At 37.2% G+C, this 14,134-nt stretch overlaps 2 protein-coding genes and 1 long non-coding RNA gene across 5 annotated transcripts in view; 2 read left to right on the plus strand and 1 right to left on the minus strand.

Annotated features, from left to right (window-relative positions):
* The window catches only part of LOC143914760 (uncharacterized), a 1,424,209-nt gene that overhangs the window by 1,355,079 nt on the left and 54,996 nt on the right, over positions 1 to 14,134 (plus strand). The gene's annotated exons all lie outside the window — the stretch shown is intronic.
* LOC143914749 (uncharacterized) overlaps positions 1 to 14,134 on the plus strand; it is an 82,480-nt gene that overhangs the window by 19,237 nt on the left and 49,109 nt on the right. For both annotated transcript variants that reach the window (XM_077435061.1, XM_077435062.1), the window contains exons 2-3: positions 4,018 to 4,061; positions 9,105 to 9,723. In XM_077435061.1, coding sequence (XP_077291187.1) covers positions 9,184 to 9,723 — 540 coding nt within the window. In that variant the 5' untranslated portion in view covers positions 4,018 to 4,061; positions 9,105 to 9,183. The remainder of the gene's footprint in view (positions 1 to 4,017; positions 4,062 to 9,104; positions 9,724 to 14,134) is intronic.
* Positions 5,028 to 10,236, minus strand: LOC143914763 (uncharacterized). The gene is made up of 3 exons (XR_013260851.1): positions 9,070 to 10,236; positions 6,550 to 7,284; positions 5,028 to 6,034 (listed from the first exon to the last, which is right to left on the minus strand). It is a non-coding gene; the product is annotated as an uncharacterized LOC143914763 (long non-coding RNA).

Genomic DNA, 14,134 nt, shown 5'->3' on the forward strand with positions numbered 1-14,134 from the left:
AATGTAGGAAAAACTTGTCGAAATAAAAAGATCATAGGAATTAACACTGACATAAGACTCCTCGCCCATTCACCGCTGGATTCTACCTAGGCATGCCGTGCTGTATGATTCTATGTGTCTACGCCTCTAAAGGTGTTTTTTTTTCAACTTTCATCCACTTAAACAACGCCGGGCAGTCTTCAATGAACTTTCCGTTTTATAACAATCGTGTGTCTGGTTTGCATATTTAAATTGCATAAAATTGGTTCACGGTGATCGATTTCAATCATATGACGCTTTCGCAATGACATCAGTTGCATTGTTATTTTTTTTCAATCATTCAATTACTCGTCAGTCGTTGACACCTTGAAAATTTGGTACACGTCCTATATTTCACAAAGGTGAAACATGAAGGATGCATTTTCTGCTTTGAGGTATATATGAATCAAATACGATTGCATGGAGGTTGTCTGAGAGCTGAGAATGTTTTTGTTTTTATGCGTCTTGCGTTGTTGATCAATTTCATATGCGTAAACTCGAGTCGTATTCATCATTACGAATGCAGATGCGCGTTGGTGATGAATTACATTAATGCTGATTAAATTCTTCGAACAATGGCAACGCGTCCGATGTTTTCAAACTAGAATTGCGTCGCGATCAAGATTTTCATAGATTTATTGACGGCTGTCTCATTTTTTAGAGACCTATTCATATAAATATTATAATGGATGCGGATATGTATGAACACAGTACATAATCACGGCACGCTACCGTTTTCCTCGGGGCTCGATTGTTATGCAAAAATGATGTTGTTTTTTATCTGAGGTGATTTGTCACAATAAATAATGCTCCAGGCACGTCGTTTAACATGTCGTTCGTATGAATAAGATTAACGTTTAATTAATATTTTATAATTGATCATAATATCGCGTCCTAAGAGGGCAAAGGTATCATCCATACGATTTGGCTAAATTGATTTATTAATGCAATTATTTTTCCTGTATTCATATTCTATCAAAGTATGTATATTGTTGGTTTCAAAATAACATCCAATTTTAATTTTTGATAATAAATGCTTACAAAACCATTTGTTGAAATGTCAACAGGCAAAACACTATTGGAAAATAAAAGTTAAAGTTAAATAATAAAAAGCTTACTATAATAATAATATTCAGCCTGATCTATTGCTATACATATGTATGTATATTTATAACCGGAGATTCATCTGCAACTTTAACTTTTTAACTTAAATTCTTACTCAAATTTACACTACACTTCTGCTACAATCTGAGAAATGGATGAATCCGATACTCTAAATATGTATGTGCATTATACTCTTGAACGAGGTTAAAATGCCAATGGTTGGGCACGTAGTTTGAAGAACGGCCGATTAATGGATGCAAGAAGTTCTCGAATGGTACCTGAAATAGTGTAAGGGTGAAAACACACTGAGTGGTATGGGACGTTACGTCCGCAAACAATGGATGTTCCCCAAACCGAATTTGGATGTACTTGCACGTGCAGAATGTATATGCTTGGGAGGGCGCACGTGTATGCATATACATATGCAACCGATAAGTTTCTCCTACATTTCTTCAAATATAAGATTCACCGTTATCGATCACTGTCATGCAAGAATAAATAAAATGATAAAATATCACCTAAAACACTCCAGGGGGGTGATTTTTCGGACTGTGTACCATGTATATGGACTAGGGGTGTTGTGTTTTTTTTGCATGTTTAAAAGTGTCTAAAAAAATACGTAAACACGTATAGATGCATTCCCATATTTGAAGAAATGTAGGAGAAACTTAAGATCGTACGACTTAACAATGACATGAAAACACGCCCATTCACAACTGGAATCCACCTAGGCATGCCGTGCCGTATTATTCAGTGTGTTCTTATCATTAAGGATGCAAGGAAGGCCACAGAGGAGATGGGTGGATGCAATTTGTAAAATGTGTGGAATGAGATGGTTTAGAGTTGCCCAAAACTGAGTGGATGCCAGTTTGCGAGGTTCGGCCGCCGATAGAGATATAAACTGCTTCCGCTAATTCGATGGTGAAATATAATCGTAATAAACACGTTTAATAATCCAAAAATTTTGGAGACGGTGACAGCTAACCCCTTGCCCACTAGCCTGTAGCCTTATATGTTTATCGTTTTGTCATATTTTTATTGTTTACAGGCTATAACTTTATCTTTTTCGCACTATATCTTAATACTTCTCGTTAATTCGTTTCGTTCTCCAGCTATTGCGTGTTAATACATCATGCCCGTTGTTGCTGGAACAGTTGGGACTTTATGTCCCTAATAATTATGTGCGTGGTAGACATCATCATTTGATGGTTGTACCTGCTGCTCGCACAGTTCTTTTTCGAATGGCTCCTATTCCAAGAGCTATTCGACTTCTCAATGAAATCGTTGCTGCTGTCCCTGAATGTGATATTTTCCACCTTGGGGAGCGTAGATTATCGGATATTATCTTAACATATTTATCTGGTAACCTGCGCTCATCATTACTTTCTTAATTTGAATGTGATGAATGAGTGGAATCTTAATCTACTCTCTTCCATTTGGGCCTCGCTATGATTTTATTTTTTATTCATATTTTGTTTTATTTTATTTTACTTTTTCTTTCTCCTTTGTACATTTTTATATACTATTTTAATTTTGTTCAGTGTAAACAAAGAAAGGGATTTATGGATTTTATTTTTAATTTTTAAACTTTTGTTATTTTTTTTTCTCTCTGAATGATGTATTATTTTCCTTTTGTTACTTTTTTTATTTTTTATTATTTTATTTTACCATGTTTTCTGCTTTTGCTTTTTTCCTTTATTTACAGTTTACTTGTTTTTATATCATGTTTTTATTTCTTTTTCAAATGTAGGCATTGGGCATTGGGCATTGTGGCGCATTAGGTTCTTCCTGTAATGCCACAATGGTCCAAAACTATTAAATAAATAAATCTTATAAAATTTGGCTCTCATTATCTCTCATATATATTTTTATTTCACTATGTATGTACATACATATGTATTACGTGTTACGGCTAAACGTCCCACGCTACATTCTGACAGTTCTCTGCTCGGGCTGATCTATCTTTGTATTGAACGATTTCGATTTTCTGAATTGATTTTTTTATCTACATACATACATATGTTTTGTTTTCTTATAGTTGCTGCTCTCGAATTTTTGTGTTTTTCCTTAATTTTGTACAATCGAGACGGTTTTTTTAGCCTTTCGTTGGTGTTGGGTTTTCGTAGTCAACTGCTGCGTATCATGAGAGCAGAATGTTGTCGCACTTATGCACTGAGCAAACATAGAAAAAAGAATTGTCAACGCAAATATTGACATGGCTGAAACCCGTTTAGAACGTGTCCGTCTAATTGACGAATCGCGTATAAATTGCAGTATTATTCCGACATCCATCACGATAATCATCGATACGATTCAGAAGATCAACATCGAAACATTACCGTAGGGTACATACATATTATCCGTGACTTATGAGCTCGAAAGTAACCTATGAGCCCAACGCGATAAAAACTGCGGTGTGTAACCTTTCGTCGAAATTTGCATACACACAAATAAACACTAGATTTTCAACGGTTAGATAAATAACATTAATGTATAAGTCAACTTCCTCGCCAGTGACCGCAAGTTCCCCGGCTTGCGATGCAAATTATCAACACATTTGTTGCGGTTACAATTAGAGCGTGATAATATTTATTCTTGTGGTGTTGTTACATTTTCACCTCCATTTCGGTCTTGTATCGTTTCATATCGCATGTGTGTACTACGTATACTTATGACCAGCGTTGCTCGGCTTCGACGCGTTTACTGAGTGGTTTTTTTTTCTGTCTCTCTTTGTGTAATTATTATTTGATCAATATTTAACGAATTCATTACGCCGAGGCGAATGCGGCGAGTCACCCATACCACACCCAGAATTCACTCTTACTTTATTATGTATTAAATTTGTTATGTATTAAGTTTATTATGTATTAAATTTGTGTTTTTCTCTTGTTTCAGGGTTGTTTTGAATCATCAAAGTTTATCAAGATCTATCTAGAATGGTAAGTTGAAACTTGTTATATTTAATATAATTAAATATATAAATAAACATATGTACATCAGGATTTAAAAAAAAAACCAATTGCAAGCGCAATTAAATGATTGAAGGTGATTTCAATTGTTGGTTTGAAGTATGACTCGTGAAATGATGATGCAGATACTTTTGATGAATTGTACAGATAATCTTTTCCTTCGATTGTTCGGTGGTTATTTTGTGAGTTTGCATCATTAGTTAGGTTATTTTTTAGACTTCGAATCTCATATTTAATGCGTCAAAGATTTAATTACATCTATGTATGTATTTACCGTACCGGTAAAAGTAGAGTGAAATTTAATTTTTTTTTCCAATGTCATTCTATATTTATTCACCATTGACACTCTTTCAAATGACAATGAAATGTTTATTATACATTGTAGCTTACGAATTACGAGGCACATGCGTCGCAGTATGTTTTAGTAAACAATAAGTAATTATATTTTTATGGATAAAATATGCCAAATTTAATACTTCTGAGATGTCACAATGATTCAGCCGTGGTAAAGCAATTCCATGCGGGAAAATTTCATAAATATTTTTCTACAGTTGATGAAAATTATGGGTTCGCTTAAAAAAAATCATCTGCCACTCCAAATAATTAAAACGTAGAAAATAATTCAATTAAAAGAGATCGCTCGCGAAATAAATATATGTAACTGTTTGGCTTGACGATTTATATGCATAACGTAGAAAATTAAAAATATTCCCTTGTTACGCATTTCGAATAGTGAAAACACAATTCAATTTAAATAAAATTTCACTTGTGGCGTAATATTTTGTTTATAAAAGGAATTAATTGAATCCGAAAATTTATGTAACTGTGAGCATCATATCGCTGTTAGTATACATACATATGTATACGTATAATGATTATTTACATATATGCACTTGAGAGTGGTACTTTTTATTCAATTTCAAAATTTAGATTTTTGGTCACACTAGCTCAAAAAGGCTTTTTTAGTTGCTAGATTGTTTAATGTCGAATTTTAGTTATTTAATTAATAATTACTTGTTATAGGTCAGTTGAAATGTCATCGGGTGCATTATTAGAATAAAATTTATATTAATAAAATTTTACAACTTTTTGAAACTTAACTTCGAAAATTTTTATAAAATATCGACTTAAATTATATAACAAAAAATATTGACATTTACTGAGTCTCCGCTAAATTTTTCAATTAATAACCATTACATAATATTTATATTTATAGACTTCATACATATAATATATGCCTGATAAAATATCATTGGGTACATTATTAGAATAAAATTTATATGAAATCAGGATGGAATGCATTTGGACGAATGAATGCCGTTTTTAAATAAAAATGCCAGAAAAAGGGAAGAAAAAGATCTTCGATCAATTTGTTTTACTAGTGATTACGTATGGATATGAAACTTGGAAATCGATCGCCAAGATACTACACAAATCTAACGCACTCAAGGTATGCTAACGCTGTATGCTTGTCATTAAGATGAAAGACAAAAAAAGCGGAACACGTGTTTGAGAAGTGTGGATATAATGGATAGAGTGAAGAGATTATAATGGCAATGAGTGGGCCATGTGGTTAGAAAAATGGACAAAAGAAGTGCTAGAATGGTACCCGAGAGAATGCAAAAAGGTAAAAATTAGACCGCAGGGAAGATGGGTAGATCAGGAAGATGTGTGGGGTGTGATGGATGAGAGTTGCGCAAAACAGAGGCGGGTGGAAGCGTGTTGGATAAGCCTTTATCCAGCAGTCGATGGTGAATGGGTGTAGATGATAATGATACAAATGTACGAAAAGAACATAAGATTATTAATTTAAAGCCAAATTTCGTATATGTAATTAGCTCAACGGTAACGCGTTCGAACTATCAGTATGAGGCTCACGGACTCGAGACCCACTCAGGGCGAAAAAAAATCCTTTTGGTTTTTATATCGTATGTTATATTACACTAGTGTTGGGCCCGTTGATTTCAACGGGTGGTTTCGAAAAGGAATTGAAACTCAAATAAAAATAAAGTTAAAGATATTGAATTGAAAAACTGAAAAAATGAAAAAAATGAAAAAACTGAAAAAATTAAAAAAATTAAAAAACTAAAAAAATGAAAAAAATGAAAAAACTGAAAAAATGAAAAAAATGAAAAAACTGAAAAAATGAAAAAGATTAAAAAACTGAAAAAATTAAAAAAATTAAAAAACTGAAAAAATGAAAAAAATGAAAATTATGAAAATTATGAAAAAAATTAAAAAAACTGAAAAAACCTGAAAAAAACTGAAAAATATGAAAAAACTGAAAAATATGAAAAATATGAAAAATATGAAAAAAATGAAAAAAATGAAAAAAAAAAAATTTTTGTTCCCCATACTGGTTGACGGTTGGTCGTCCGTCACATATATACAAATATACATACAAATATACAAATATACAAATATATTTAGCGACAGTCCGTTTTTATATATATAATACTAGTTGTTTTACCCGGCTTCGCTCAGTATTTGTAATATAAACAGCTTAAACGTGGCGAATCTAATAGTAAATATTCATATGTTTTTTTATTGAATTTATTTGAATCGAAAAAAAAATTGACACGTCAGAAATTTTGACTTGTTTACGAAATTCCCAACTAAAGATATATACATACTTACATAAAAGTCTCTTTCGAAATTATATATTAAATGTATCTAAAAGTGTTGCCACAAGCAAAAAATAAACGCAATTTAGCTGATATTTATATGTAATATCGCTATTCTGTCTGTCTGTCCGTCCGTCGGTCTGTCCGTCTGTCTGTCTGTCTGAGATAACGCTCGCCGTACTATAATAGTCGTTTCGATTTGACATACATATGTACATCACAGCTAAACTACTGTCAAAACGTAGATATAATAAAAAAATAAAAAAAAACTTCTATATATACTGATCGCTACTAATTTTTCCTGTAGGCTGAGAATTTACCGCCATCTATTGAAAATTTATTTAATTAATTAATTTTTCTTCGCTGTTTTATATTGTTTATATGTAGTTAGGTAGTTTTTACCATTTTTTTGTCATATTAAACAATTAAATATAAATATTAAAGGTATTTGAAAAAAATCGACCGCGTGGGGACCGACGACACATTTCTTTTGATTTTTTTTTATTTAATAACTTAATATGCCAACACCCATGCGATGATATGTCATCGGATACAACATTAGTGTATATCTAATCTATAATTTGGAAAGAGACTTTGTATGTATGTAAATATCCTTGGTCGTCGTCGTCGTCGTCGTCTTCGTCCGTAGATCGGTGACGTCATCGAACACGTGATTCGATTTTTTTTTTTTCGATCCATGGGCGCCGATTTTTTTTTTCGTTTCAATGGATTCACCCCCGCGGGGGCGCAAGGCGAGTAGTTTAATGGGGCCCCGCCAGGGGCGCCACAAGGGGCGCAGCCCCGTGGGGCCCCAGCCTCATGGGGCGCAGCCCCATGGGGATCAAAAGGGGGCGCCACAAGGGGCGCAGCCCCGTGGGGCCCAGCCTCATGGGGCGCAGCCCCATGGGGCTCAAAAGGGGGTGCCACAAGGGGCGCAGCCCCGTGAAGCCCCTAAGGGGGCGCGGGGGGCCCAGCCTCATGGGGCGCAGCCCCATGGGGCTCAAAAGGGGGCGCCACAAGGGGCGCAGCCCCGAAGGGGGCCCGGGGGGCCCAGCCTCATGGGGCGCAGCCCCATGAGGCTCAAAAGGGGGCGCCACAAGGGGCGCAGCCCCGTGGAGCCCCGAAGGGGGCCCGGGGGGCCCAGCCTCATGGGGCGCAGCCCCATGGGGCTCAAAAGGGGGCGCCACAAGGGGCGCAGCCCCGTGGGGCCCCGAAGGGGGCCCGGGGGGCCTAGCCTCATGGGGCGCAGCCCCATGGGGCTCAAAAGGGGGTGCCACAAGGGGCGCAGCCCCGTGAAGCCCCGAAGGGGGCGCGGGGGGCCCAGCCTCATGGGGCGCAGCCCCATGGGGCTCAAAAGGGGGCGCCACAAGGGGCGCAGCCCCGTGGGGCCCCGAAGGGGGCCCGGGGGGCCCAGCCTCATGGGGCGCAAGCCCTAATAGGCATTAACTAAGGGGGGCGAAGCCCTAGACGGCAATTAATCATGGGGGCGCGGAGGGGCGAAGCCCTAAAAGGCATTAACTAAGGGGGGCGAAGCCCTAAACGGCAATTAATCTTGGGGGCGCGGGGGGCGAAGCCCTAAAAGGCATTAACTAAGGGGGGCGAAGCCCTAAACGGCAATTAATCTTGGGGGCGCGGGGGGCGAAGCCCTAAAAGGCAACTGATCATGGGGGCGAAGCCTTAGACGGCATTTAATCATGGGGGCGCGGAGGGGCGAAGCCCTAAAAGGCATTAACTAAGGGGGGCGAAGCCCTAAACGGCAATTAATCTTGGGGGCGTGGGGGGCGAAGCCCTAAAAGGCAACTGATCATGGGAGCGAAGCCTTAGACGGCATTTAATCATGGGGGCGCGGAGGGGCGAAGCCCTAAAAGGCATTAACTAAGGGGGGCGAAGCCCTAAACGGCAATTAATCTTGGGGGCGCGGGGGGCGAAGCCCTAAAAGGCATTAACTAAGGGGGGCGAAGCCCTAGACCGCATTTAATCATGGGGGTGCGGAGGGGCGAAGCCCTAAAAGGCATTAACTAAGGGGGGCGAAGCCCTAAACGGCAATTGCTCATGGGGCGTGGAGGGGCGAAGCCCTAGAAGGCAAAGGCTCAGGGGGGCGCCGAGGGCGAAGCCCTAGAAGGCAAAAAAAAATTTTGATTTTTTTTTTTGATTTTTTAAAAAAATTTTTTTTAATTTTTTTTTTATTTTTTTTTTATTTTTTTTTTAATTTTTTTTTTTAATTTTTTTTTATTTTTTTTTTTAATTTTTAAATTTTTTTTTAATTTTTTTTTTTTTTTAATTAAATTAGCTTAGTCATGTTTAAGCGGTTTATATTATAAACACTGAGCGAAGCCGGGTAATACAGCTAGTACCTAAATAATTTCATGTTTCGTTTTTGTATTTACAGGCGGTGCCACTTCGGTTACGCGCTATGCGCGAGCCAACTATCGAGAGCATCTTTGTAGTCGAGTTTGTTACGTGCCACCATGAATCGGCCAGAAGGATGTCTGGGGGCCTCGCCAACGGCCCCAGCTCGCTCTGATGCCGTCGTCTTCAGAGATAGACTTCGTTCGGGGAAACCGCCCCCCGACAATCGGGTGAACCGCAAATCACTCGAATTTCCACACAGGAAAGTCTACGACACAGCCGTCGTCAAAAAGTCGTTTTCATTCGGCTGGCGCCAGGATAACGGCCAGGTCGTCTCCAAGATAGTGGATGAACGCCGCACGTCCACGCCCAGGAAAGTGCAACTCGCGTACGCGGACGACGGACGCGCCGTCGTCGTAGCCGATATACCGGAAGACAGTGAAAAACCTAGTGATGGTGACAGTGACGTGGTGAGTGTTGTTGGGGGTTTGGTGTCGTGTTTGAGGTCCGGTCCTCGAAGACCGCGAACCCTCAGGTGTCAGAGTTCACCGCCGCCTGCTGCATGGCAGCCTGAGCGTGCCCATCCAGGACGTCTCTGTCGCACCTGGTACGCCGGATACGGACCCCTCATCGAGGACGAACCGCTCTTCATTCAACAGGTGAGCCCCATAGCAATCTCCTTACCTGTAGTCTAATCTGGATTTTTTTTGTGCCATGCCCCACTTCAACGCTTCAAAAATTTCCACGCTCAATTTGATACCACAATTTTATAGCTAAGCAAATTCTGACAAATAAATATGTAGATAAAATTAAATAAAAAATGCACATGCTCAAAATTATCTTTAACTCGTATGTTATGTTACAATGTATATATATACATATGATATGTATGACTCGCAAGAAAATAGCATACAAATTAGTGCAATCCTTGTGCTCGATTTGTGAAGGGTTTTTAAGTGAGGTACTAATTTGGTCAATTTTAATCTTAAATGTACACGGTTTGTGATATCTAAGCGAATTTTTTTTCGTACGATCTTGTGTTTCTCCTACATTTCTTCAAATATGGGAATCACCGTTATCGACCACTGTCAAACCTATATCAATACAAGAAATAAAATATCACCGAAAACACTGGTTGCCGTCCTGCGAGGAAAGTGACTTGATGGTAAGTCAAAAAATGGAAAAAATTAAATTTGATTCGTTGACTCGTCGTTAGTGTAGGTCGGGGTTAGAGATTTGAAAGATTTTTAACATGTGCCAGGGGTTATATTATGATGAAAGAGATGGATAAACCCGACCCACGTTAACGACGATTCGATGAATCGATTTTATTTTTTTCTATCTTTCGACTTTCCATCAATTCACTTTCCTTGCAGTGACCCAGATCCCAAAAACACTCCAGGGGATAAGTTTTGACCTGGATGGCATAGCATGGATCAGGCGTGCTACCGTTATTTTTACATGCGCAAATAGTTCAGCTGATCAAGAACAGGGTGTTATATTTTAAGTCCTTAAGAGGGCTGTACAGCCGAAACCTTAATTTTTTTACCGTTCCTTTCTTCGATATATATATTGAGTGAATGCGACAATATATATCAATATATATATATTGAGTGAATGCGACAGTTGCGCTTCGACCAGATAAAATGTATTTTAAATTGACAAAATCGAGGTTTCGTATTCTCCTATTTTCTCCTCCAAAACTGGACCAATTTTTAAAAAAAATTCATCATCGGTATGAGAAAGATACTTTCTGTGCATCTATCGGCGTATTTTTTTTTAAATCGACAGTTAAATAAGCACGCTGGACTCGTTTCGTGGGTGTAAAAAAGAGGCGATTTTATAGATGTTTGGCGGCTCCTAGCTCCTATAAAAAATAATTAATCAAAAAAATAAAACGATAGATGCACCCCAATGGTGGATATCCATAGCATATTAAAAAATAATTTCTCTAGTGCCATAATTGAGGAAGGGAGAAGTATAGTACGTTTGTATGGACAAGGCGCTGCTGTCCAGCCCTCTTAGTTTTGAAATTTCTTACTTTGTAGTTGATATAGTGAAGCGAGTGAAGAAATTTAAATGGCAATGGGCGGGCCACATAGCTAGAAGAATGGACGATATATGGAAGAAAGAAGTGCTGGAATGGTCCCCGAGTGAATGTAAAAGAGTGCAAGGAAGGCCGCAGGAGAGTTAGGTGGATGAAATCAGAATAGTATGTGAGATGAGATGGACGAGAGTCGCCCAAAACAGAAATGAATGGAAGCAGTGGATGGCGAATGGCTATGAATGATGATGATGACTTGATATTAAATGAGACTAGACTATTAATGAGGAAGTTTTGTCGTGAAACCATTTTCATTATCTAGTTTTAATTTTGTTTGAATATTCGTACAATGTAGTACCTGACCGAAATATTGCACAGCGAGATTAGTAAGTTGGAATTAGTTAAGAAGGCTTGTCAAAACCTTACACAGCGAATTTCACGATAGGCTGTGGGTATTCACAAAGTAATCTCTATGATTTCAAACTATGATAGGGGTTGAATGGCATTTGGGTGCAATGGCACTTACCTGCTGGAATGAGGGTACTTATCGAGTTGATAAAAATTTACGAAGCATTTTGCAAATGGATGTAGTATGTATTCGCCATTAAGGACGCTGCGTATCTTGAGCGTGTCTCGACACATTATCGTGCAGCACAAATTTGTACATACATAGTTTACACTATTTTTAATTGTTGGGTTGATTTATACAAGGTGTACGTGCGTATACAGTTGAGCAAATTTATTATGTTCAACTATGCACATAAAGATAGGAAAAAAGTCTAATTTATATTATATCTAAGGCACTGCTTAATTGTATCTTAAGCTCACTTGATAGTCTCGCCACCATGAAACGGTTCACTTATTCTCAAATAGATTTTATAATACAGCTCCGTAGATAGTTTTCGTTGCTTCAATTATAACCTTATTTCAAATTCTGAAATTAATTACACATTCCGTCCGCAATTTTGAATTTCGTAGACGGGGAAAAAGAATATTTAAATTTGTAATTATGTACATTCGCGGCGCTAGACATGGTGTAATTGTTTAATTGCCGTTTTTTACCGTGTATTTTTAAAGCATATGTTTAGTAAAAAAGTGGGAGCTGTATAATCGAAATGTGTATTATTCAGGGCTGTGTAGTCGTGGCTTTTTGCCTGGAGTCGGAGTCGTTGGAAATTCGATGCGACAACGGCTCTGACTCCGCGTTTAAATCGCATTTATTTTTTAATTAATATTGTATATGAATATTAAATTACTAACTAAGAGTTACTCAACAATATCCAATATACATATGGAGATCTGAGACACAGTGTTTCTATTTTTGTCTTTTTTTCGTTTTTAGGTCAAATTGAGGAGAGGTCGGATATTTGACAAATCCGTTACGCCAAATTCATACATTTTATTAATTATATGTACATATATGTATATGTATGTATGTATTCATAAATAAAATAAAATTAAAAGTTAATTATTTAAATCAGTTCAGTATACATACATATATGCGACACCCGGCATCCCGACAAAGTCGCGCACGACAATATCGTGCTCACAAAACCGCGCAAGACAGCTTCGCGCCGACAGCCGCGCAGGACAAAAGTAAATACCTATGTTCAATATTTTATATCCAATAAAAATTAAAACTCATAATTATAATGCCGAGTCGCGTGATTTTTTTGACAGACGTCAACGAATGACTATAAAATTTTTAAAACAATATATGTATTTTTTTTTACATACATACATATTTTGCAACAGTGACATTACAGAATACTCTCGCACGTCTCTGTGACCAGACATAATTATAATAGAAATACTATATATAATATAAGAATACAGAAATATAAGCATAATACAAATACTATATATATATATATATATATATATATATATATATATATATATATATATATATATATATATATATATATATATAAGAATTGGCGTGATATCTAAGTTATAGATTATAAAGTTTTGATATCATTCAAATAATGGCGACATAGAGGGTAGGATGGTTTTTGCCAATTTGATGGAGGAACAAATTGGCGAAATCAGATAAATTGGTAGTAAACCAATAAGACCTAAGAATAAATTCTTTTCAATCGAGGTCAGGTCATGAGATCGAACCCGGTGACCTCTCGGTGCTTTAGTATCGACGAAAACACCGAGCCACGCTGCTGGCTAACTTAACCCTTTCATCTCGGAATTTATTTCAAGTATGAATATTGCCAGCTTAGCTTGGAAGTGTTTTTTAGATTTTTCGTTTTTCAAATATGAGAAATAAATTTCGAAAAAAATTATCTTATCACCGTCACAAAAATATATTGCATTATTATTTCAGCATTTGAAACTTACCAAATTTTAAGCCTGTTTTCGAATTTTGAAAATATGTATAGCGGCAAACCCGGTTTTCAAAATCCAACAGTAAATTTAGTAAATTTCTGTCGATAAGCAGTCCTTGCAAAGCCGAATAAAACCAAAAATAACTTATTTTTATTTTTTTAGTTTTATTCTGCGCGTCAAAGTCGGCGCGACATTGACGGGGTTGTTATGCAAGGGGTTTGTTGGGGGAATGCCGCACCCTACATATGTATATTAGTACTCCAGAGATATTCGAAAATTATCCTAATGAGAAAAACAAATACATATGTATGTACATTTTTTTTTAAATAAAGAGTCGGAGTGTTTTTTTAGACGAGTCTACAGCCCTGGTATTATCGTCCAATTACCCGTTATTATAACATCATTTTCCCGCCATATTGTCGCCTACTATCCGTTCTAATTTGAAAAGTGCGAGTGTACAGAATTTATTAACCCATTTGAGACTTCAAATTCAACTAGCCTCAATTACACGGTAGACCTTCGTTAATTGAATGCTTAGATTTGCTTCGTTTTATCTCAGTCGATTCACGTGCGCTAGTAATAAATCATGATAATTCACAGTTTGACACAAATAGATAAGATAAGATATTTTTCCTCTGTTTGATTTTTTGGTGCTTGTTAACTGTGGTGTAGCTGAATGACTAACT

The sequence above is a fragment of the Arctopsyche grandis genome, chromosome 7 (assembly GCF_051622035.1).
Source record: "Arctopsyche grandis isolate Sample6627 chromosome 7, ASM5162203v2, whole genome shotgun sequence".
In the NCBI taxonomy this organism is placed as follows: Eukaryota; Metazoa; Arthropoda; class Insecta; order Trichoptera; family Hydropsychidae; genus Arctopsyche; species Arctopsyche grandis.